The following is a 24,731-nucleotide window of genomic DNA, read 5'->3' as shown; positions in this document are numbered from 1 at the left end:
GACTGGTGAATTAAATGACATGTAAAGGTGTTGAGTACTTATGGATAAATGATAGTTTCTGTAAAGAAATTAAAGAGGTCCTTGGGCACATTTTGCTCCTTCAAAGGGTAATTTTACTCTTGATATCTCATTTTCTGATAATTCAATAAACTATATGATCACAGCAGATGTTTAAACTGTATCCTTGGAAGTTTGGGAATACGCCTTAGTATATTAATGCCATTTGTGCAGTCTTCTGAGGATAAGAAAAGTTATTTTAAAAAACAAATCCTAAAAAGATGTTTTCTCTTTTTTTCCCCTTTTTCTGGGGTGGGGAATTTTATATACAGTCAGTTGTGAAGGAGCACCAGGTGTCTCTCAACACTCCCTTGGCTGCAGAATACATCTCAGGATGTCCTGGTAATTGTTTGGATATGTTAAGGACTTTAAAATGAGTAAGGAATGCCAGTTTGCTAGACAGAAATAACTTCTTAGTGATATAAATGAATAGTAATTGTCAAGATCACAATACTTTATGAATATAATTGTGTGAAAATGTAACATTTTACAGTTGCCTGAAAAACATAATTAGCTAGAGCTTATTCCTCCCGGGAACAGAGTCTACATTTATTAAAACTAAAATAGTTTCTACATATTTGTTCCTGAATGGCAGAATATTATCAGTTATACCCACTAAGTTCTCAGGCTGGGATGAGAAGCTCTTTATTCTCATTTTACAGGTAAGAAAATAAATGACTGGAAGCTTCTAGATAAATCTGTATCTCAAGTGAGAGAGAGAATGACTTTTTTTGAATTCGATCTTCACATGTCACTTACTGTATGCAAAGTTTTCAAGTATATTTAAAACATAAATTTATTATATTAACTTTCAATAAATTTCTGTTTTTAGATTAGACAGAAATATAAGAAAATCTGTAAACTGGTACCTTTTCTTTTAAGTTCCATTAGTGGCTTCCCCATTTCCCACCTGCACTGTATCCCAGCTGAGAATAAAACTTATGAGTATCAAAGTGAAATAGCTTAATATAGATATGGATTGTTGCATATGGAAATAATTACAGATGTGTGTTTCAAAGGGTTAGTGTGTGTACATGTACACATGTGCATATACGTATATGTGTATAGATGTATATATGTACATACACATGCACATACACGCACACACATGCACACACATGAACACATACACAATGCACACACACATGTGCACGCGCACATATGTGCACACATGCACATGCACACGTGCTCACACATATGCACACACACATGTGCGCATATGCACATATATGTGTGTATACATATGTATGTACACAGATGCATATACACATATGTATACACATATGTACATATGCTTGTATGTATACACGTGTGTGTCTATATATACACACATATGTACATATGCTTGTATGTATACACGTGTGTGTATACACACACACACACACACACACACTGTATCTTGGTTTGTCAGCTGAGAGGGTCTTAGAAGTAAGCACACCTAGCACCCAGATCTTAGTTTCTGATACCATTCTCCAATAAAGAGAACTAGGACTTCTTGGAGAAATATCCAGGACAGGGGCAGGAAATATACAAGATGAGCCTGGAGCATCTTGTAATGTCAGAAAGTAAGGAAGCCCTCAAACAGCAGGAGCAACAACCCACAGCGATGGGGGTATGCCAGAGGGACAAGGGGCCGTCCGAAAGAGCTCCTCATGCCCAAAGCAAAGCAACAAAATTTATCAAGTAGTTTCCAATGACATCCCAGAGTATGAAATAGTCATTTATCCAAGCTGATGTAAATACATGATTGAATAAACAAATAAATGAGGAAGAATAGACAAATCCGTGGTGCAAAAGAATTCCAAGTTAGTTGTGGGCATGTTCTGTCCTCAAGGAGGTGGGGTCTAACTCCTCACTCCTTAAGTGTGGACTACACAGTGAGTGACTCCCTTCCAAAGAGAACAGAATGGAAAGGGAGAAAAAAGTAACTTTACACTAGAGAAATCTGACAATACTAATTCAGCAAGATGATCAAGGTCAATATCAACAGTGATAATTTGTGGGGATAGTTTATTCTCTGGTATGATATGATGAAAATGTTATCTTTGTGGTCTTCCTCGCAAAAGCTCTTAACTCCAATCTAATCATGAGAAAAGCATTAGATACATCGCAGTCAAGGGACATTAAACACAATACCTGATCAGCTCTTCTCAAAATGAATAAGGTCAGCATAAAGTCTAAGAAACTGCCACAGTCAAGAGGAGCCAGAGGAGACATGATGATTAAAAGCAATGTGGTGTCCTGGCCGGGTGCAGGGGCTCATACCTGTATTCCTAGCACTTTGGGAGGCAGAGGTGGGTAGATCACTTGAGGCCAGGAGTTCGAGACCAGCCTGGCTAACATGGCGTAACCCCATCTTTACTAAAAATACAAAAAATTAGCCGGGCATGGTGGTGGGCACTTGTAGTCCCAGACACTTGGGAGGCTGAGGTGGGAGGATCACTTGAGCCCAGGAGGTCAAGGCTGCAGTGAGCCATCTTTGTGCCACTGCACTCCAGCCTGGGTGACAGAGCGTGGCTGTGTCTCAAAAAATGAAATAAATAAAATAAAAGTAATACAGTATCCTGAAACAGAAAAAAGATGTTTAGGAAAAACTAAAGAAAGCTGAATGAAGTGTGTAAATGTATCAATATTGGTTCACTACTTGTTACAAGCATACTAATACAAGATGCCAATAATAGGGAAGGCTGAGTATGGAGTATATGGAAACTCTGTATATTATCTTTGGATTTTTATTTTTTAATTTTATTATTAATTTATAAGACAGGGTCTCACTCTGTCACCCAGGGTGGAGAGCAGTGGCATGAACTTGGCTCAGCAAGTTCTTTCTACCCTGAAATCTCTTTTGTAAGAGCTCTTTTCTCAATTTATCATGTGGCAGGGTTCTCTGGAGAAGAAAATCTATTTGTAGCTTCAACCTCCTGGGCTGAAATGATCCTTCCACCTCAGCCTCCCGAGTAGCTGGGACTACAGGTGTGCAGCACCACGCCCGGCTAATTTTTGTGTTTTTTGTAGAGACAGGGTTTCGCTGTGTTGCCCAGGCTGGTCTCGAACTCCTGGGCCCAAGCATTCCTCCCACCTCAGCCTCCCAAAGTGCTAGGATTACAGGCGTGAGCCACTGCGCCCAGCCTTGCCGTTTCAGTTTTTAAAATCTAAAACTGTTTTAATATAAAATATTAATGCCAGATGTGGTAGCTTATGCCTGTAATTCTAGCACTTTGGAAGAGGCAGGAGGATAGCTTGAGTCGAGGAGTTCAAGACCAGCCTGGGCAACATGGTGAAACCCCTTCTCTACAAAATAATAATAATAATAATAAGTTACAGCTCCTCAGGAGGCTGAGGTGGGAGTATTACTTGAGCCCAGGGAGGTGGAGGCTGCAGTGAGTCACGTTTGTGCCACTGCACTCCAGCCTGGGTGACAGAGTGAGACCCTGTCTTGAAAAAAAATTATTCAAATTTGGAGGTTTCTACCCTGAAATCTCTTTTGTAAGAGCTGTTTTCCCACTTTACCATGTGGCACGGTTCTCTGAAGAAGAAAATACATTTGAAGCTCTAAAGGAGTATTTCTTCTGAATGATTATCAATGATTTTATCTTTATTATTATTCTACTTCTAATGTGAAATATCTGGAAATAGAAAACTCAATTTTCCTGCCTTAGTTTAGCCATTTGGGGGTTGTGCAGTTGTTGAACCTGAATGCTTCTTGCCTCCATCGTTCAGATACTGGATTGTAGGTGACACTGAAAATGACTGATGGAAGGAACACATGTACAACAATCAGATACAACTGCTTCTTGGAAAAGATGTTTGCTTTTCCGTGGTATGTGGGTGTGTGTGCCCTTTAAAAATATTTTGATGAAAACAAAGACAGGGTCAAGACTTGTGTAAAGGTGTTCTTGCTAAGCTTCAATAAAGCAATGGGACTTAATATGTTTTTACTTCTAGATCTTCAGTATACCTAAGAAATAAACTTTTTAAATGGAAACCTTTATTCAAAGTTGATGTGTTTTCTTCATTTTCCTTGTATTTTTAACATTTTTCCCATTTCCCTGAAGAAAATGTGATTTAAAACCGAAGCATTGGCCAGGCGCGGTGGCTCACGCCTATAATCCCAGCACTTTGGGAGGCCGAGACGGGCGGATCACGAGGTCGGGAGATCGAGACCATCCTGGCTAATGTGGTGAAACCCCATCTGTAGTAAAATACAAAAAACTAGCCGGGCAAGGTGGCGGGTGCCTGTTGTCCCAGCTACTCGGGAGGCTGAGGCAGGAGAATGGCGTGAACCCGGGAGGCGGAGCTTGCAGTGAGCCGAGATCACGCCACTCACTCCAGCCTGGGCGACAGAGTGAGACTCCGTCTCAAAACAAAACAAAACAAACCGAAGCATTCTCTTTAATAACCATTCTCTTTTTCATTAGAATTATTATAATAGTTGTGGAAGCAGCCAAGTGGTTTAGGAGGTCTGAGCTTAAGCTGATGACATCATTGAATTTGGGTTGAATGGAGGAAAATTCGGTTACATGTAGGAAATTTATTAGAAAAACTATAGCTATTTGGATTTTTGTTAAAGGTAAGAAAGCTAACTGGGAAAATACATTGTAAGATAAAGTAATATTAAAATTTAAACTTTTGTAAAGCACTGTGATTTTTTTGTTTGTCTGTTTTAGACAAGACCGGGATGAAGTTAGCAAAATACTAAAGAGAACTGCCTTTTTTCTGTTATATTTCTTGCTCAGCTATTGGGCCAGGGAGGATGTAGACTTTGGGAGTATTTTTAGTTTGGAGTATCAAAACCAGATGTTGAAACATGTTCTTCCTCCTCCCTCCCCCCACTGAATTAGTTTCATTATTTTATATCTCACTCTAAAGGAAAGTTTTAAAATTAAAAGAATGAGCAGAAGTTTTGGGAGAGATTTCAGGTCTACGAGGAACATTTTCACAATTAGTACCTTTTTTTTTTTTTCTTATTTTCTTCAAGAAACCAATGCAAAATTTACGAGAACTAAAATGGAATACACATTAATTCTATGATATTGTATGACTGCAGAGTCGGAATCATGAGTGAAAATGCTTGGAAGGAAGGGTCATGTGTTAGCCGCTTTCTCCCTTTGCTGCCCAGGCTGTGCGTACCTCTATTTCCCAGAATCCCAGTTGAGTCACCACGGAAGAAAAGACGAGGATGGACTGTCTCAGTCTCAACAAGTAACCAACAGAACCAACCGAACAAGAAATAAGTAACAAAGCATCTACAGAAGATGACAAATCACGGTGCCCCACATCACCAAGAGCATCCTGTGTTCAGAAGAACGTGGATGGGGAAAGCCAAGAGACCTCGTACCGGTGAGAGCTGTGTGGTAACTAGCAGCGTGACTTCAGCCAAGTCACCTGACATCTCTTCATTTCCTCGTCTGTGAAACGAGAAGATTCCGTGAGAGCTTCTCCAGACTTTTTCCATGTACACAATCCTATACCCACAAGCACTTCCAGATGAGAAATACTGTCTTTGCCTTTACAAGCAGCTTGCCTGTTTTGCACCCGAAACATTTCTGGTGAAGAAGTGATGAATTTCTGACTCAAAGCCATTTGCAGCCTTGTCTGTTTTGACTTTACGTAAAATCTATCTTTCTGAGTCAAAGCAGCATTCCGCATGGACCTGCCGTGTATTCAGTATGATTGATGGATTCTGGTTTGGTAATTGTGCCAGGAAGTAGAAAAGTAGAATAGGAATGAGGAAGAGGTGCCTGTGCGTGTATAGGAGAGAAAGAGAGTGAGTCATTGCTAAAAACTTTTAGTAGTTCTTGCTGTCTGTGGCACAAGAAAGCAAGAGGGTTGCTCACCTATAATGGAGACTGTAATCTAGGTTTAATGAGAACATGGAGTTGTAAAAAAGATTAGTGTGGAAAGAACAGATGGAAAGGAATTGGAGGAGGCCTGAAGACCTTGTAACCCTTGGAAACTTATAAAAGATTCTGACCCCCTAAACTGTCGCATCTGTGGCCCATCCTCCAGAGATCAGGTCAGGGCCGCATCAAGCCACATATGGGGCCATCGTGGGCTCATTACCTCCAACCTACTTCTGGCAGCCTTCTCCCCAGTCACCTAACAGTGGTAACCAGGTCTCAGAAAAAAGGTGACCCGATGGACTGTAGTGGAACTTAAAACATTTTTAAACGAAAAACACCTTTTTCTCCTGGCTGCGAAAAGACAAATGCGTGCAGTAGTCAACGGAAGAAAAGAAAACGTGTGATTTTAAGCAATCCCTTACAAGTTTGGTTGGATAGCTCCTCCTTCAGAAGACTAGCAAACACGTTAGTCTTAGCTGACCTCTTACCTTGAAAGGCAGAGGTAGTGTGTCTCGTCCTCATTGGACCTCTCTGCAAATGCACAAACATTTAGCCAGAAGCTGAAGTAATTGTTGTTCTGACAAGTTCTTCCTCAATTTAGAAGTTCTTTGATGGCAGCAAGCTGTGGACCTGTATCTCACCCTGTCTACCCCTATTTTTCTCTCCTTTCTGATTTTCATCGTCCCGTTGTTCCCACGACTCCTGTGCTGTTAATCTGGGCTCCCCAAGGGGTCTTCCACACAGTTGGGTGTCCCAGGGCATGTGAGGTGAACCCTGGTGAGAGAGTTTTCCTTTGCGTGTTGGAAGGAATTACTCGACGTAGAAATAGTGACATTACAGGCGTTGGAGAATTTCAGGCTGCCCGCACGTCTGTCCTATGTTGGAAGGAATTACTCGACATAGAAATAGTGACGTTACAGGCGTTGGAGAATTTCAGGCTGCCTGCACGTCTGTCCTATGTTGGAAGGAATTACTCTATGTAGAAATAGTGACATTACAGGCGTTGGAGAATTTTAGGCTGCCTGCACGTCTATCCTATGTTGGAAGGAATTACTTGACGTAGAAATAGTGACGTTACAGGCGTTGGAGAATTTCAGGCTGCTGCCCGCACGTCTGTCCTATGTTGGAAGGAATTACTCGACGTAGAAATAGTGACATTACAGGCGTTGGAGAATTTCAGGCTGCTGCCTGCACGTCTGTCCTATGTTGGAAGGAATTACTTGACGTAGAAATAGTGACGTTACAGGCGTTGGAGAATTTCAGGCTGCCTGCACGTCTGTCCTATGTTGGAAGGAATTACTCGATGTAGAAATAGTGAAGTTACAGGCGTTGGAGAATTTCAGGCTGCTGCCTGCACGTCTGTCCTATGTTGGAAGGAATTACTCGATGTAGAAATACTGACGTTACAGGCGTTGGAGAATTTTAGCCTGCTGCCCGCACGTCTGTCCTATGTTGGAAGGAATTACTCGATGTAGAAATAGTGACATTACAGGCGTTGGAGAATTTTAGGCTGCCTGCACGTCTATCCTATGTTGGAAGGAATTACTTGACGTAGAAATAGTGACGTTACAGGCGTTGGAGAATTTCAGGCTGCTGCCCGCAAGTCTGTCCTATGTTGGAAGGAATTACTCGATGTAGAAATAGTGACGTTACAGGTGTTGGAGAATTTCAGGCTGCCTGCACGTCTGTCCTATGAGTATTTTAGTAGCATGGCCAAGGTGCAAGGCTGTGCATGTCAGACAAACACAGCTGCATTTATTTCTGTGTTTACACATTCATTTTTATAGACACACATAGATTTTCCTGCCTTCTGTGGAGGGGAAGGCATGGATGGGTAAGCGGGGACTCTGCCCTCCATCTAGTTCTCATCTGAATGTGTGCGTGATAGGGGCCACCTTTAGTCTGGAGTCACTGTGTAGTGGGTATGATTTCATGACTCTGGGAAGGCCCCATGTTCACCCATCCTAAATTTGCTGGTAGATGACCAAGATTCCACCAGTAGAGCTTTATTCAGAGGATAAAACCTTCATACTTAAAATGTAGTTACCCAACTGTAGATTGATTTCAGGTTTGCACTGTGATGTCAGACATGCATAGGATGTCAGCTTGTAAAAGAGCAAAAAGCCATTGGTTATAAAGACTCTTAACTCCCTAGGGCTTGATTTGGGCATGTTGGGAAGGGAGGAGTGAGCCTGTGGCTGATAAAGAGAAAAAGGTCAAGAAAAGAATAGGCTGGGAGCACAAAGAGAATTCACATTTTCAAGGTCCTAAGACCTCCCTCTTATGTGATTGTTTTCCTGCTTATGAAAGGATTTCAATGAGAACGTGATCGAGTCTCGTATCAGACATGGGTATATCAATGGGTTGTGGCTTTTAGATTGCTAACTTGATCTACATGTTGATCGAGTCTCGTGTCAGACATGGGTATATCCATGGGGTGTGGGTTTTAGATTGCTAACTTGGTCTACATGTTGATCGAGTCTCGTATCAGACATGGGTATATCCATGGGGTGTGGGTTTTAGATTGCTAACTTGATCTACATTTTGAGAGTTATAGCTCTGGATACCAAGAGGAAGCTAGAAAAAAATGTTAGACTTTAGCAGAAAAGATAACCCAGCCATGGAAAGAGGAGGGTGGGAATAGAGAATTGTGAGGACACTGGGGAGGGGGAGGTGAGAGCTTGCTGGGGCCTGGCCAGGTAACTAAGCCCCCTGATGGGAGAGGTCAGGTGCGCAGATACACAGTGGCAGAAGGAGCTTTCTAGAGCATGACAGAGGGATCAGGACAAAATTCTATAACAAAATGTCTAGAACTAGATCGCTAAAGAGGGCATAATACTGAACTGGGAAGGAAAGGATGGTGACAACATGGTGGATTTTAATCCAGTCAGTGGAAGCCCCCGCCCCCTCCCCCCCCACCGCATCAACTGACTCAAATATGCCTACAATATCTATGCTTCATTCTTCATCAAATCATCATTCTCACATTTTCTGAGGCAGGTCTGATTTCAGACATTTGAACCTATCCGTGGACACCACACTGTTTGGGATTAGGTCAACATCCTTTCTGTGTCCATACCAGTGTCCTCTGTCATGTGCTCATGTAAAGCCCTTTATAAGCAAATTAAACAGGTGCACACCCTCTGTCTTTCTCCCAAGACCCATCCTGATCTTTCTCTCTTGCTCAGCAGCTTTACCATCCATCACTTGAGCCAGAAACCTCCGAGAAGTCTGTGTTAACTCTGGCTGCATAACAAATTACCCCCACACTTAGCAGTTTAAAAGAACAGACATTTATTACCTCTCACAGTTCCTGAGGCTCGGGAACCTAGGAGCAACTTAGCCGGTGTCTCTTGCTCAGGATATCTTACAAGGTTACCGTCCAGTTGTCGGCCGGGGCTGCGGGTGTCTCAGGGTGTGCCAGGAGCTGGAAACCCTCTTTCAGACTCACTCTCATGGCTGTTGCGGGCCTTGGTTCCTCACTGACTGTTGACCAAAGGTCTCTGTTTCTTACCATGTGGGTGCCTCCCTGGGCTACCTGGGTGACTTCATGACACTCCTGACCCAGAGTAAACGATGGGGGAGAGAGCGAGAAAAGAGAGTCTCAGATGAAAACCACAGATTTTAAAGTAGTCTCTGAAGTGACTTGCCATCACCTCTGCTGTTTCCTGTTGTCCTTTCCCTGCCCCGGGTCAGACCTTTGCATATCAGGCCTGCGTACTTGTAGGATAAGTGGACTGCGACTGCCGCTCGCTCTGCACAGGTCTGCTTGAGCACACAGACCTGGTACGGTGTGGAAGGATGTAAATGTTAGGAGGGAGGGGTTATTGGAGGCCAGCTCGGCAGCTGGCTACTTCACAGAAGTCTTCCTTTCCTTCTCCCTCTTCTTCAGCACGCCACTTACTAAGTCCTGCGGTGCTTCTAAGATGTGACCTCATCTCAAATCCGATTGTTTCTTTGGGGAAGTGGTGTGGAGGCTGACGGAGGCAGCCTTGGGGGCCACATACTAAGGGCACAAGTGGAATGCATAATAATGTGCTAGCATGGCCTGCAAGCCAGCCTTATAGAGAGGAGACCAACATCTTGGCAAGCCAGTCTTTTGGGGAGGATTTCTTCCCTGTGCAGGCAGGGAAAGCCCCACGACCAGCGTTACCCTCGGCAAGTGAGGTGCTCACTGAACAGAACAGACGATAGAAGCCACGACCTGCTTCCGCTTCAGCAGCCCAGCACCCCTTTTGCCTCAGAAGGTGAGGGGCTTCCCCGCAGTCACTGAGGAAGTTGGCAAGCCAGGCGGTACAACGGTGTTTCGCCTTTCTGGTCTTCCCCTGCCCCGTGTCAAACCTTCACGTTACCATGACTGCCTGTTTGCGCTGAGATCCATTTTCTGCCCTTATTGTGATCTTCTCTAAGTGACAAGGACCTTCATTTCCTAGGCTCTCTTGTCTTCTGGCTTCCTAGGTTTGGCCCATGGGGGCCACTGGTGGAAGATCTGAAAGCAGGAGCTGGCCGGAGGTGACATAGTTCTCCTCCACCTGTTTTCCTTTGCAGCTCCAGTGCGGCTGAGTCTCCCGTGGTCCCGGCTCCCGCCGGACAGTCCCCAGCGTGACTCTGAGTCTCCCGTGGTCCCGGCTCCCGCCGGACAGTCCCCAGCGTGACTCTGAGTCTCCCGTGGTCCCGGCTCCCGCCGGACAGTCCCCAGCGTGACTCTGAGTCTCCCGTGGTCCCGGCTCCCGCCGGACAGTCCCCAGCGTGACTCTGAGTCTCCCGTGGTCCCGGCTCCCGCCGGACAGTCCCCAGCGTGACTCTGAGTCTCCCGTGGTCCCGGCTCCCGCCGGACAGTCCCCAGCGTGACTCTGAGTCTCCCGTGGTCCCGGCTCCCGCCGGACAGTCCCCAGCGTGACTCTGAGTCTCCCGTGGTCCCGGCTCCCGCCGGACAGTCCCCAGCGTGACTCTGAGTCTCCCGTGGTCCCGGCTCCCGCCGGACAGTCCCCAGCGTGACTCTGAGTCTCCCGTGGTCCCGGCTCCCGCCGGACAGTCCCCAGCGTGACTCTGAGTCTCCCGTGGTCCCGGCTCCCGCCGGACAGTCCCCAGCGTGACTCTGAGTCTCCCGTGGTCCCGGCTCCCGCCGGACAGTCCCCAGCGTGACTCTGAGTCTCCCGTGGTCCCGGCTCCCGCCGGACAGTCCCCAGCGTGACTCTGAGTCTCCCGTGGTCCCGGCTCCCGCCGGACAGTCCCCAGCGTGACTCTGAGTCTCCCGTGGTCCCGGCTCCCGCCGGACAGTCCCCAGTGTGACTCTGAGTCTCCCGTGGTCCCGGCTCCCGCCGGACAGTCCCCAGTGTGACTCTGAGTCTCCCGTGGTCCCGGCTCCCGCTGGACAGTCCCCAGTGTGACTCTGAGTCTCCCGTGGTCCCGGCTCCCGCTGGACAGTCCGCACTGTGACTGGCTTCTGCCAGGTGACTCCTGCCTCGTAACCCAGTAGCACCCAGCCCCACCAGTCTGAGGAGTCACAGCTGATTACTGCTGTGGCTAATCCCTGGATTGTCTTACTGTCCCCTGGTTGGTTTCTCCGCTCTTCTATCATTTAAACTCATTCCCAAAATTAAATTACCTGTTTGTTAAGACCTAGACTGGTTTCTGTTTTCCATACTAGACCCTGACTGATGGAGTCGAACCATCTTTCTGTGTTTTCTCGCATGTTGTGTGAACACAGTAAATGCTCAGTTATAATGATGTTAATGAAAAAGGAAAACCAGTTTATCCAAAAGAAGTAGTGCTTTGCTCTGTTCATTTACTTTATAAGTCAAGCTGACTAAAACTACATATTTGTCATAACTGAAAAACAGAAAGTAGAAACATTTGCCTGAGTTTTTTTCTGAGGAGTCAGTCTTGAACCTTTTACTCTGGTGTCAAAGTAGACCCTTTGATCTTGAGAATCTTTTCCATCTTTATCAACCATGACTTTATCGTGGGACAAATCTGTCTTGGTTTGGGTGGGGCTGTGCTTTCTAATCGCAGCAGAACGAGCCCAATGCCGTGTCGCTGGTTTTGCACACGGTGACTTTGGTGACGATGCTGCACCCTTGGCTTTCCCATCACAAGCCTGGTTGTTGTGACCCGCAGTCCTGTTCATATGCCAGCCCCTGTTCTTGGCCTCCACACAAGGATTCCCACAAGGGTTCCGTTTGAGATGGTGGTTTCCAAGATTGGGGGTATCTGCTTGCTAGCCCTGGATTTGAGACCACCAGCTTGTTTTTCCAAGCATTAATATCTCAGTGATCTCCAAACATGTTTTCTTTTCCAGAATGCTTTCCAAAAAGTTTGTAAGAATGTCTCTAAAACTTTTCTTTTGAAAGCACCAGGGCCTGAGGGGAGGGGGCAAGGGTAATATAAATTATAACTTGGCCGACTAGTATTTAAAACTTTATCCAAAAAATATTTTTCTCCTTAAAAAAACCACCTCTTTCTACATATTTAAGTAATTCATTTGAGAGAAATAACCACTCAGCTATTCACATAGCCAGCCCTTGGCAGCTTCGGTTCAAAATGCTTCGAAACCAGTCAACTACAAAGTTTCAGATGTTTTCTTTGAAAGCTCAACTTAACCTGCACTACCACGGTGGTGCAAAAAGTGACAACTCATTTTAAAGATTTTCCCCTTTCTCTCTCTGCCTCTTCTGCAGGCCGTGTGTTTACACCGTGGGGTCTCCCGTAAACAACAGGGCCCTTTTTCCGTGCCAGGAGCCGCCCGTTGCCATGTCAACATGGCAGGCTACAGTTCGAGCAGCTGCATCTTTTGTTGTTTTAATGAGTGGGGAAAATTCTGCCAAGCCGACGCAGCTTTGGGAAGGTACTGTACACGTGTTCTCTGCTTATGCATGTATTGCGCACATGCTGGACCCAGGAACCCAATAAGCAGTGTTTTTCTGAACTTTAAAGAGCCCCTTTATTAGTTGGGTTGGAAATGAACATACTGTAAACCATCCTGCCAGAGAAAACAAGCAGGGGATGGGGAGGGACGCTTAGGAGCCTGGGCATGGGATTCGGGGCGCTTCAGACTCGAGTTGTCGCTTCATAGATTATTTCAGCAGTGCTTTCACCTGGTGGTGTGTGGGCCGTAAGTCGGTGGTCTTGATTGAAGACTTTCTGGACAGGCAAGTGTATCGTGGAAACACCATTACAGTTGAGTTGTCTGTAGTTTGTTATGGTGTCTGCACATGGCTATTCATTATGTTAAGAGGTAGTGCTCTTGCTGGCTGGCCCGCTGGAGTTGTTCTAGTGAAGTATCTGTTCTACACATGGTTTGCCCATGTGACTGTATGAAGTTCTGAACCAAAGGTGGATAAGAAAGACGGAAGGCATACTAATGCATCGTCAAGGTGGTGTTTATGAATTGCTTCTTATTGCAGCATTTAACTTTTTCAGTGGAGATCCTGAGCATGTCGATGCCAGGAAAAAATGCATTTGTTTATTTGAGAGACAGGGTCTCGCTCTGTTGCCCGGGCTGGAGTGCAGTGGCTTGATCACGGCTCACCGCAGCCTTGACCTGCCAGCCTCAATTGATCCTCCCACCTCATCCTCCCAAGCAGCTGGAACTACACGTGCATGCCACCACACCCAGCTAATTTTTGCACTTTTTTTGTAGACATGAGATTTTGCGATGTTGCCCAGGCTGGTCTTGAATGCCTAGGTTCAAGCGATCTGCCTGCTTCAGCCTCCCAACGGTGTGAGCCACTGTGCCTGGCCAGGAAACATTTTTATAGTTATATTATTTCTTTATTTAAAATATGGCATCTCCTCCCACATGTTTATTATATAAACTTTATATAGAAAACTAAAAATAATAAATTTAAATAATTATATAGAAAATTATTGTTAAGATTTTGTTATATTTCCTTTCAGTATTTAAAATCTGTATGATTTGTACAGTTATCATCCTCAAATTGTGATAGCATATGATGGTATTTATTCTGCTTTTTTCACTTATAGTGTATCTTGAACATTTTTCAGGTCATTAAATATTTTAATATGATTTTAACATTGGCACAATATTTTTTATATGAATATATCAGAATTTAACATTTTTCTATTAAATATTTTGATTATTTCAGTTTCTTTTCCTATTATAAAGTTGCATTAAATTCCAGGGGAGACATTTTACATAAGATTAGAATTACGGAGTCAAAAGTTGGAATGTGTTTAAGGCTGTTGGTACATATTCCATAATGCTTTTCAGAAACTCTGTGCCAATTTATACATTCATCTGTGGTTGTGAGTGTCCTGGTCACCTGGAACTTGGCTCATCTGAGAGGCAGCAGAAGTCTGTCTTTAATTTGGATTACTTTGATGATCAGTGAGTTCACATGTCCTTATATGTTTCTTAACTATTTTCATTTTCTGTTTATTTCCTTTGCCCATTTTTATACTGAAGACTTAGGTTTTTGTCAAGTTTGTCTTATTTTTCAATTTTATTGGCTCTTTAAAAAATATTAATTTCTTATATTTGTGAAAAGCATTGTTCCCAGCTTTTGGTATATCTTTTAATTTTATATGATGTGTCTGTTTTTATGAAGTTAAATGTATTAGATTGCTCTAAGATTCATTTTGTTCTAATGTTTTTATAGTTAATTTTTATAACTCTTTAATCAGTCTGTAATTTATTATCATCAGGTTGTGAAATGAGGACTAAACATTGTCTTTTTTGTCCAAATAGAAAACCAGTTGCTTCAGGATCATTTATTGAATTTTTAAATTTTGTAATGTCTTTATCATAAGCTAGATTTACATATGTGCTGAAGTCACCGATGAATATTTACTTGTTTTAATTAATTAATTAATTTATTTTTTTTGAGACGGAGTCTCGCTCTGTTGCCAGGCTGAAGTGCAGTGGTGCGATCTCGGCTCACGGCAACCTCCGACTTCTGGGTTCAAGCGATTCTCCTGCCTCAGCCTCCCGAGTAGCTGGGACAACAGGCGCCCACCACCACGCCTGGCTAGTTTTTGTATTTTTAATAGAGATGGGGTTTCACCATGTTAGCCAGGATGGTCTTGATCTCTTGACGTTGTGATCCGCCTGCCTCGGCCTCCCAAAGTGCTGGGATTACAGGCGTGAGCCACCGCACCCGGCCTTACTTGATTCTTAAAAACAACACATTTAGGCTGTCGCGGTGGCTCACGCCTGTAATCCCAGCACTTTGGGAGGCCGAGGCGGGTGGATCATGAGGTCAGGAGATTGAGACCATCCTGGTTAACATGGTGAAACCCTATCTGTACTAAAAATACAAAAAACAAAAACAAACAAAAAAAGCCAACACACACACACACACACACACACACACACACACACACAATTAGCCAGGCGTGGTGGCGGGCACCTGTAGTCCCAGCTACTCAGGAGGCTGAGGCGGGAGAATGGCGTGAACCTGGAGCTTGCAGTGAGCCGAGATCATGCCCCTGCACTCCAGCCTGGGTGACAGAGCGAGACTCCATCTCAAAAAAAAAAAAAAAAAAAAAAAAAAAAAAAATTAAAATGTTAATTTTTAAAAATAAGTAACATTTACGTGATTCCTTTACAGAAGAACAAAGGACAAAGCATTATTTGCAATGAAGTGTTTTTCTTACCTCTATTTCTCAGACACCCAGTAACACTTCCCCAAGCAACCACGGTTACCAATTTCTCTTGAATAATATGTTTTTTTCTCTTTTGTTGTACAAATTGTAGCATGCTAGACACATTTTTGCATTGTGCTTTCCCTTTTAGAATAAATTTATTTTATAGATATTTTGTAACAGAGCATAAAGAGCATCCTCATTATTTGTTTTTTACTATTGTTTATTTTTTGGAGACGGAGTTTCACTCTGTCGCCCATGCTGGAGTGCAGTGGCGTGATCTTGGCTCACTGCAACCTTTGCTTTCTGGGTTCAAGCAGTTCTCCTGCCTCAGCCTCCCGAGTAGCTGGGACTACAGGCGCACGCCACCGTGCCCAGCTAATGTTTTGTATTTTAGTAGAGACAGGGTTTTACTGTGTTGCCCAGGCTGGTCTCGAACTCCTGAGCTCAGGCAATCTGTCCGCCTTGGCCTCCCAAAGGGCTAAGATTGTGGGCATGAGCCATTGCACCCGGCCTTTCCTCATTATTTTTATGGCCATGAGTATCCTATAAATGGATGTTTTACAATTTAGTTAACCAATATCTCTGGACTTCGTATCAAATAAGGAATTGGATGGGTATTTACTCCATTATCCTTCTGCACCCGTATTCTCCAGTTTTACTTAATAAAACTTGGGATTTGGGACTCACATTTTCTCTGTAACTTTTTGTATTATGTCTTTTCTAGGAATTACTATTATTGTGTTATATTTTCATTCAGTTTTAAATGATTTCATAATAAATATTTAGACTTTCTTCATTCTTGAGCTCTTAAGTTGGCTGGGAAATAGCTTCAATTTTTTTTTTTTTTAGAAGACTGGATGAATGGTACATTTTCTGAGCCCTCCCATATTTAGATTGGCTTTTTGTTGTACTCACTTATGAACAATCCTTGGCTAGGTATAACATTCTTTTTTTATATATTTTTATTTGTAACAACCCTATTAACTGAAGTATAACATTCTTGAATCACTTTTTCCCCTCTTTAACAACTGTACATGTTACCATTATCATCTCTTATCTAGTATTTCTGAGGAGAAATAATTTTTTTTTTTTTGAGATGGAGTCTCGCTCTGTCGCCCAGGCTGGAGTGCAGTGGCGCGATCTCAGCTCACTGCAACCTCCGCCTCCCAGGTTAAAGCGATTCTCTTGCCTCAGCCTCCCGAGTAGCTGGGACTACAGGCGCCCGCCACCACGCCTGGCTAATTTTGTGTTTTTAGTAGAGATGGGTTTTCACCATGTTAGCCATGATGGTGTCCGTCTCCAGACCTCGTGATCCGTCCGCCTTGGCCTCCCAAAGTGCTGGAATTACAGGTGTGAGCCACTGCGCCCGGCCCACATTTTTTTGTTTTTTGAAAGTTATCTGATTTTTCTGTCTACATGGTCTTAGAATTTTTTTTTTTTAATCTATGTACTTCAAAACTTTCTAGAATGAATCTAGATGTGGGTGCCTTTCTTTTTAATCAACTAATATAGTATGTATAACTTACTATATTAGGGTTCTCCAGAGAGACCAAATCAATAGGAGATAGATAGATGGATAGATAGATAGATAGATAGATAGATAGATAGATAGACAGATGATAAGGGGTTTATCAGGGGAATTGACTCATGTGATTATGAAGGATGAGAAGTTCCACAACAGGCTAGAAACCCTGGGCTGCTGGTAGCATGGCTCAGTCTAATTCCGAAAGTCTTAGAACTAGGTAAGCCTGTGGTGTAGTTCTCGGTCTAAAGCCAAAGGCCTGAGAACCCAGGGGGCTGCTAGTGTAAATTCTAGAGTCCCCAAGGCAAGAGAGCATGTACAGGAGGAGGAGAGTATGCCAGCTTTAGGAGAAAGAGAGGGCAAGTCCTTGTATCTCTTTTTTTGTTCTATGTGGGCCCTTATCTGATTAGGTGACCCCACCCACATTGAGGACAGATCATACCCACTTAGTCCACCAACTCTCAGGCCAATCTCTGAAATACCCGCACAGACACACCCAGAAGCCATGCTTTACCAGTTCCCTAGGTGTTCCTTAACCCCGTCAAGTTGACACCTAAAATTAATCACCACACATATACAATAAATGTGTACTTTTTTTACGTTAGACAGTATCACTCTATCCACCCACGCTGAAGTGCAGCGGTGCGATCTCAGCTCACTGCGACCACTGCTTCCCTGGTTCCAGCAGCGGTGCGATCTCAGCTCACCGCGACCACTGCTTCCCTGGTTCCAGCAATTCTCTTGCCTCAGCCTCCTGAGTAGCTGGGATTACAGGTATGCACCACCACACCTGGCTAATTTTTTTGTATTTTTGTAGAGAGGGGATTTCACTGTGTTGCCCAGGCTGGTCTTGAACGCACATGTGGGAAGCGAATGGAGCTAAAAGAAATCCACACATTTTATCCTTTCTGTTGGTACACACCAGACAGGAAGGCCATGAGAACTCTAGGAAAAAAAAGTGCAGAATAAAGGTAAAACAAGAAATTCTAAGGACTCAGAGGCAGAACAGCATCAGAAATCAGTTTACGACAGAAACCCAAACAAGATTCGGAAACTGACATTGTCATTATGATACAAGAAGATATAACTTCTATGAAACAGCAGTACAAAGCCATGAGGTGGTAACAGGCTGAAACATAAGTATAACAGATTGAGATTAAAAACCAACAGAGAAGGGAAATTTTTAAAAATGAATGATTGACAGAAAACTAATGTTAAAATAACATAATGTAAATCTCTGCTGTTGAAATTAGGAAAGAACAAAAATGTCACTGTGGAAAATCAGTGGCACGAAGTGTAAATAAAAATGAAAAGGCAAGCCACATATACCGGAAGAATATATTTGTAATACATATATCTGGCAAAAGGCTTGTACCTAGAATTATATAATTTTTTTTTTTTTTTTTTTTTTTTTTGAGACAGTGTCTCATTCTGTTGCCTAGGCTGGAGTGCAGTGGTGTGATCTCAGCTCACTGCAACCTCTGCTTCCTGGGCTCAAGTGATTCTCTCACCGAGTAGCTGGGATTACAGGTGTGCACCACCACGCCCAGCTAATTTTTGTATTCTTAGTAGAGACAGGGTTTCACCATGTTGGCCAGGCTGGTCTTGAACTCCTGACCTTCAGTGATCTACCTGCCTCGGCCTCCCAAAGTGCTGGGATTACAGGTGTTAGCCACCGTGCCCGGCCTATAAAGTATTCTTATAACCTAATAATAAAACAATCAGAAACCCCTCATGAAAAAAAAATGAACAAATGACATGAACAGATGCTTTTCAAAAGAAGATATAAGAATGTGCAGTAGGCCGGGCGCGGTGGCTCAAGCCTGTAATCCCAGCACTTTGGGAGGCCGAGACGGGTGGATCACGAGGTCAGGAGATCGAGACCATCCTGGCTAACACAGTGAAACCCCGTCTCTACTAAAAAATACAAAAAACTAGCCGGGTGAGTTGGCGGGCGCCTGTAGTCCCAGCTATTCGGGAGGCTGAGGCAGGAGAATGGCGTAAACCCGGGAGGCGGAGCTGGTAGTGAGCTGAGATCCGGCCACTGCACTCCAGCCCGGGTGACAGAGCGAGACTCCGTCTCAAAAAAAAAAAAAAAAGAATGTGCAGTAAGTACATGAAAAGGTGCTCAGCACTGTCATCAGTGAAATGCAGATTAAAACCATAATGAGACAGTATTTTACAACCAGTTAGAGGGCTAAAATTCAAAGGACTGAAAATACCAAGTGTTGTTCCAAGGACGAGCCGCAGCTAGAACTCTCACACATTCTGGTGAGAATATGAAAGGAGGCAGCCACTTTGGAAACAGTTTGGCAGATACTTACAAACTTAAACATATATTTACATGATCTAGCAATTTTACTCTTAAGTATTTACCCAAGAGAAATGAAAACCTACATCCACAAAACGATTAATATGTGAGTGTTCACAGCACATTTTCCATAATGGCCAAAAACAGTCTGATTGTGCATGGATAAACAAATTGTCGTTATTCACACAATGGACCACTATTGATAAATCAAAAAAAAAAAAGAAATAGTGACACCTGCAACGATCTGGATGAATCTCACAAACAGGATGCTGAGTAAAATAGAGTCACACTGCATGACTCTATTTGTATGAGTTGTGAGAAGTCAGACCAGTCTGTACTGAGGGAAACCAGATCAAGGGTTGGCTGGAATGGGGTAGGAAGAAATGAGTGTGAGGGCACAGCGGAATTTCTGGGGTAATGGAAATGTTCATGGGGTGATGATTGTGTGAGTGTGTTTATCTGTGAAATCTCATTGAACAACACATTTAAGATGTACACATTTATGGCCAGGCATAGTGGTTCACACCTGTAATCCCAGCACTTTGAGAGGCTAGGGCGGGCGGATCACTTGAGGCCAGGAGTTCGAGACCATTCTGGGCAACATAGTGAAACCTTGTCTCTACAAAAATACAAAAAAAATAGCCATGTGTGGTGGTGCATGCTGGTAATCCCAGCTACTTAGGAGGCTGAGCAAGAGAATTGCTTGAACCAGGGAGGCAGAGGTTGCAGTGAGCTGAGATCGCACCACTGCACTTCAGCCTGGGATACTGTCTAAAAAAAAAAAAAGTACACATTTATTGTGTATGTGTAGTGGGTAATTTTAGGTGTCGAGTTGACTGGATTAAACAGTTGGCAGATACATGCAGCTGCTTTATCTGGGCTCTAGTGTCCTGTTGGCGATTGTCAGTCAGGTTCTGCTAGAACACAGAGGCTGTTTTTCTGCCGTCTCTGTTTGGCTCCCTGACTTGCTGAATTGATTGAGTATATGAAACACTGCGATTTCAGATAGGCACTGCTAGGTGGCCTGCTCCCATCTCTGCCTATAGCAGTGTGGTTGTGATAACTCCACCTCCCCAGATGCCACGTGGCTCTCCCCAGCCTCCCCTCAGCACGCCTGCGTATTTTCTCATCCGTGGTTTGTGGCTCTCCCCAGCCTCCCCTCAGCACGCCTGCGTATTTTCTCATCCGTGGTTTGTGGCTCTCCCCACCCTCCCCTCAGCACGCCTGCGTATTTTCTCATCCGTGGTTTGTGGCTCTCCCCACCCTCCCCTCAGCACGCCTGCGTATTTTCTCATCCGTGGTTTGTGGCTCTCCCCACCCTCCCCTCAGCACGCCTGCGTATTTTCTCATCCGTGGTTTGGCCCTGCAGTGAAGCCTTGTGTTTGACAGTGTTTCCCAAACGGGAGCATTCTTCTTCTTTTTAGAGGGAAAGGTCTCATGATTTACCACAGTTGACTTAAATTATTTATATTAGAATGACATTTCAAAAACTATAGATCTAAGACTAGATATGAACTCTGTGTTCTTACACCTCTTACACATCTGTAAAGCCAAAATACAATTACAAACGAAATGCAGATCAAACTAGCAAATCAATAAAATTCAAATTCAAATTATAAAATTCAAATTACAAATTTGAATTTTATATTGATATATATAACTATACATGAATGTACAGATTAATATTTTGCTGAGGTGAAACTGCCTCTCACCCTATGAATGTGGTGCTGACGGCCCCACGCAGTTTCTTTTGAGACTGAACACCTGTTCTACCCTGAGCCACACAATAATCCAGTTCTCCACCCCTTGTCTTTTATCTCCCTGTAAACTTTTGCTTACACAGCATGCTGTGATGTCGTTGGGACTTTACTCAGCCAAGAGCATCATCCTTACGTTCTTTTCTCATTATCTCTTGATAATTATCGCAGTCCCACACATCCCCATGCCATCATACACACTCGTGCAGATGGGAACTCTGAAGTCATTTGGCAGTACTCACATCTGGATGATTTTAGGGGTCAGCGAACCATGGCCTGCTGGCCAAATCTAGTCCACTGCCTGTTTTTGTAAATAAAGTTTTTTTGGATCATGGCCATTGTCTTTGACTGCCTTCATGTTACAATAGCAGACTTGAGTATTGGCAACAAGGTCCTGCAAAGCCTAAAATATTTATTACCTGGTCTTTTACAGAAAAAAGTTTTCTGACCTCTATCATATTCATCCGTCTGTCTGTTGTTGTATATCTATTTGAAGGTTATCATCAAAAAATTGAGAATTAACTTTAAAATTTTTATGAAAAACTTTTATACCCACAGGAATATATCTGTGGACTTTTTTTTTTTTTCCGAATTCCATTTGAGGACAGAGTAACAAAATAGATGCTTATTGAGATTTGCTTATGTTCACACCACTTACACCTTATATGATATCACAGAACAATCTTTGCCAGTTCAAGCTGAGGGAGAATTAAGCTAGACAAGATAAAAGAACTCTATGCTTAATACTGCAGTTCCTCCCACAGACAGGGTTTATCGGAGGACAATCAGGAAATAGTACTAATAAAGCTGTTTGCCAGAACCAAAATGGCTGTTCTGAGGATGGCATAATGTCTGCAAATGTATCTGCACTCCTTAGAGAAAGGGGATGTGGATACAAGATGATGCTATTTCCTTTCCAAGTCATGTTTTCTCGATAGGCAGATTGGTCTCATAGGACCTCTACTCTGTTGTGCACAATGCCCTTTAAAACGATGAGCGTCTTTGAAAACATGACTGGCAAAGCACGACCCAGCAAGTCACAGTTTCCATCACAGTGACACACAGGCCTGATGAGCGCATTTCCCGGGCACCAGCTGATTTTCCAAAGATGCAAGGCACCTGGGAGCAGATCACAGCAACAGAAATGACAGCAGCCCTTGGGCAGGGAACAGAAATCAGAAGACAGACCTCTGGGTCCTTGCTTCATAAGGGAAATCATTTCTCCTAACTGTTTTTAAAATGAAGGGTAATGGTTTGGATGTAGGGTGATGACCATTGTAAGAATTCTATTAGCTGAGCAGTTGTTATTCTTTTTTTTTTTTTTAAGAAGGCTGAGACAAGACCATAGATTTAGATTAACTTGCTTGGCTCCTTTATTATTCTCCTTTATTATTAAACTTCCTCAGCATAATGCGATTTGGGCAGACAGAGATGTTATCCTGTGACTTATTTTTGGCCTATATTCTCTACCAAAATACAGCTAAACTATTGAGCGCAGAGACCCAATGCCTAATACAGTACCTTGTGTAGAATAAGTGTCCAATATGTATTTGTGGAATAAACGTGTTCTTTATAATCAGGGAGAAGTAGTATGCTCATGGAAGAAACATTGGAAACTACTAGTGATAGAAACAAAATCGACTTCAGGGTCATTTCTTCTGGTTTTGCTGCTTAATTACAGTTTATGCCTTTTTTCCAGCCTCAACAAATTTTAAAAAGAATTGGTTTAGTACATTATTATTCTAGTAATTTTTTTGTTTAGTTTTATTTATTTATGTATTTATTTATTTATTTATTTATTTTTTAAGACGGAGTCTCGCTCTGTCGCCCAGGCTGGAGTGCAGTGGCACGATCTCGGCTCACTGCAAGCTCTGCCTCCTGGGTTCACACCATTCTCCTGCCTCAGCCTCCCGAGTAGCTGGGACTACAGGTGTCCGCCACCATGCCCGGCCAATTTTTTGTATTTTTAGTAGAGATAGGGTTTCACCATGTTAGCCAGAATGGTCTCCATCTCCTGACCTCATGATCCGCCCTCCTCGTCCTCCTAAAGTGCTGGGATTACAGGTGTGAAAGTTTTTTTTTTATAGAGTCTAATTTAGTATATCCCTGCTGCCTAGAAAAATAAAATACTCTGAGGGCCGGGCGTGGTGGCTCACGCCTATAATCCCAGCACTTTGGGAGGCCGAGGCGGGCAGATCACGAGGTCAGGAGATCGAGACCATCCTGGCTAACACAGTGAAATGCCGTCTCTACTAAGAATATAAAAAAAAATTAGCCGGGCGTGGTGGCGGCGCCTGTAGTCCCAGCTACTTGGGAGGCTGAGGCAGGAGAATGGTGTGAACCCGGGAGGCAGAGCTTGCAGTGAGCCGAGATTGCGCCACTGCACTCCAGTCTGGGCAACAGCGTGAGGCTCCGTCTCAAATAATACAAACAGAAAAAAAGAAAAAGAAAATACTCTGCTTCTGTTTTTGGTGGGAGGCCTCGAGTAAATGAGGAAGACTGCCTAATGGAAGCTCTTTCCAGATGAAGGAGAAAAAGCATATGAACAAGTGAAAGATGTTAAAAACTACATGTGCCTTGCACAGGATCTGATTTCATTTTTCTGTGCAAAAGTAAGACGTAGACATTACTTCATTCTGGGCAAAATGCTACTCTCTGGCCTGCCCAATAGACTAGTTCTCTGACATTCTCTTTCTTTTGACATTGTGTGGGAAATTCCAGGAAAAAGCCGAGATCTGAGAGTCCAGACCCTCCTGTGTGCAACTGAAAGCCAACTTTTCCAAATGAGCAGTACTGTTTAGACTGCTCCCATAGTGTGCAACCAGGAACTACGTACGAGGAAATGGTAAATTAAGAGGCATTTAGGAATGGTTATGATTAAGTGTTTTTCTCACAAAGAAAGAATGCAAAGTAGAGAAAGCTCCTTGTTTCTAGAACTGGGGAAACTTTATTTCACGCCAAGACACAGACATGCCTGTTTTAAGCGTGAATGTGTTCATCTTTTCCCGTTAGAAAGCTGCCGGTGGGCCAGAACTTTCTAAATCTCTGTCAGTTAATTCTTTTGTTTTGTGATTTGTTGTTGACTAGTTCTTTCTTACCCTCCTGGCACTGCGCTTACCATACATGACATATGTGAAAGTCATCATGGTTTCTTTCAGACATTGATGATTCTGGCAGGCATGTGTATACCAGTTCTCGTTGCTGTCGATTTTTGTCTTGGACTTGACATTTGTGAATGTTCCGTATGAGTAAAGCACTAAAGTTTGCCTGTGACCACCTGGAGCAGTATGATTTGGTGTCCGGTTAGCTGATCCAGCTTGAGGGGAGCGGGGTCACCCGCATCGAAGGTCATTAGAGTGGCTGGTGAGGCTTGAGTCACAAGCCTGGTGGGGCATGTTCCTTTAGGTATCGCATCAGCCAACCAGGAAAACCTGTCGAGGCGCTTGTGTTCAGCAGGTGGCGCTCTTTTACCGGGTTCACAAGAATGATCTGGAAGGTTGTTCCCTCCTGCATGTCCCGTGCCTGAGGCGGTACCATGTTGCAGGGGAGGGAACCCGAAGCCTTGCTGGGTAGCATCAGTGCTTGCAAAGTGGTGGCCTGACCTGGCACATCGCCCTGGTTAGGCAATGCTG

The 24,731-nt window shown here is 43.7% G+C and overlaps 1 protein-coding gene across 50 annotated transcripts in view; it reads left to right on the top strand.

The window, feature by feature from the left end:
* The window catches only part of AOPEP (aminopeptidase O (putative)), a 365,171-nt gene that overhangs the window by 30,938 nt on the left and 309,502 nt on the right, over window positions 1–24,731 (top strand). For all 50 annotated transcript variants that reach the window (XR_012424986.1, XR_012424985.1, XR_012424981.1 and 47 more), the window contains exon 3: window positions 12,581–12,747. Coding sequence is in view for 16 of the 50 variants with exons in the window: in XM_074018015.1 (XP_073874116.1) it covers window positions 12,581–12,747 (167 nt within the window). In the remaining 34 variants the exon portion in view is untranslated. The remainder of the gene's footprint in view (window positions 1–12,580; window positions 12,748–24,731) is intronic.

The sequence above is a fragment of the Macaca fascicularis genome, chromosome 15, assembly GCF_037993035.2.
Source record: "Macaca fascicularis isolate 582-1 chromosome 15, T2T-MFA8v1.1".
Classification (NCBI taxonomy): domain Eukaryota; kingdom Metazoa; phylum Chordata; class Mammalia; order Primates; family Cercopithecidae; genus Macaca; species Macaca fascicularis.
The sequence above is the reverse complement of the archived record's forward strand: the minus strand, read 5'-3'. Positions and strand labels throughout refer to the sequence as shown.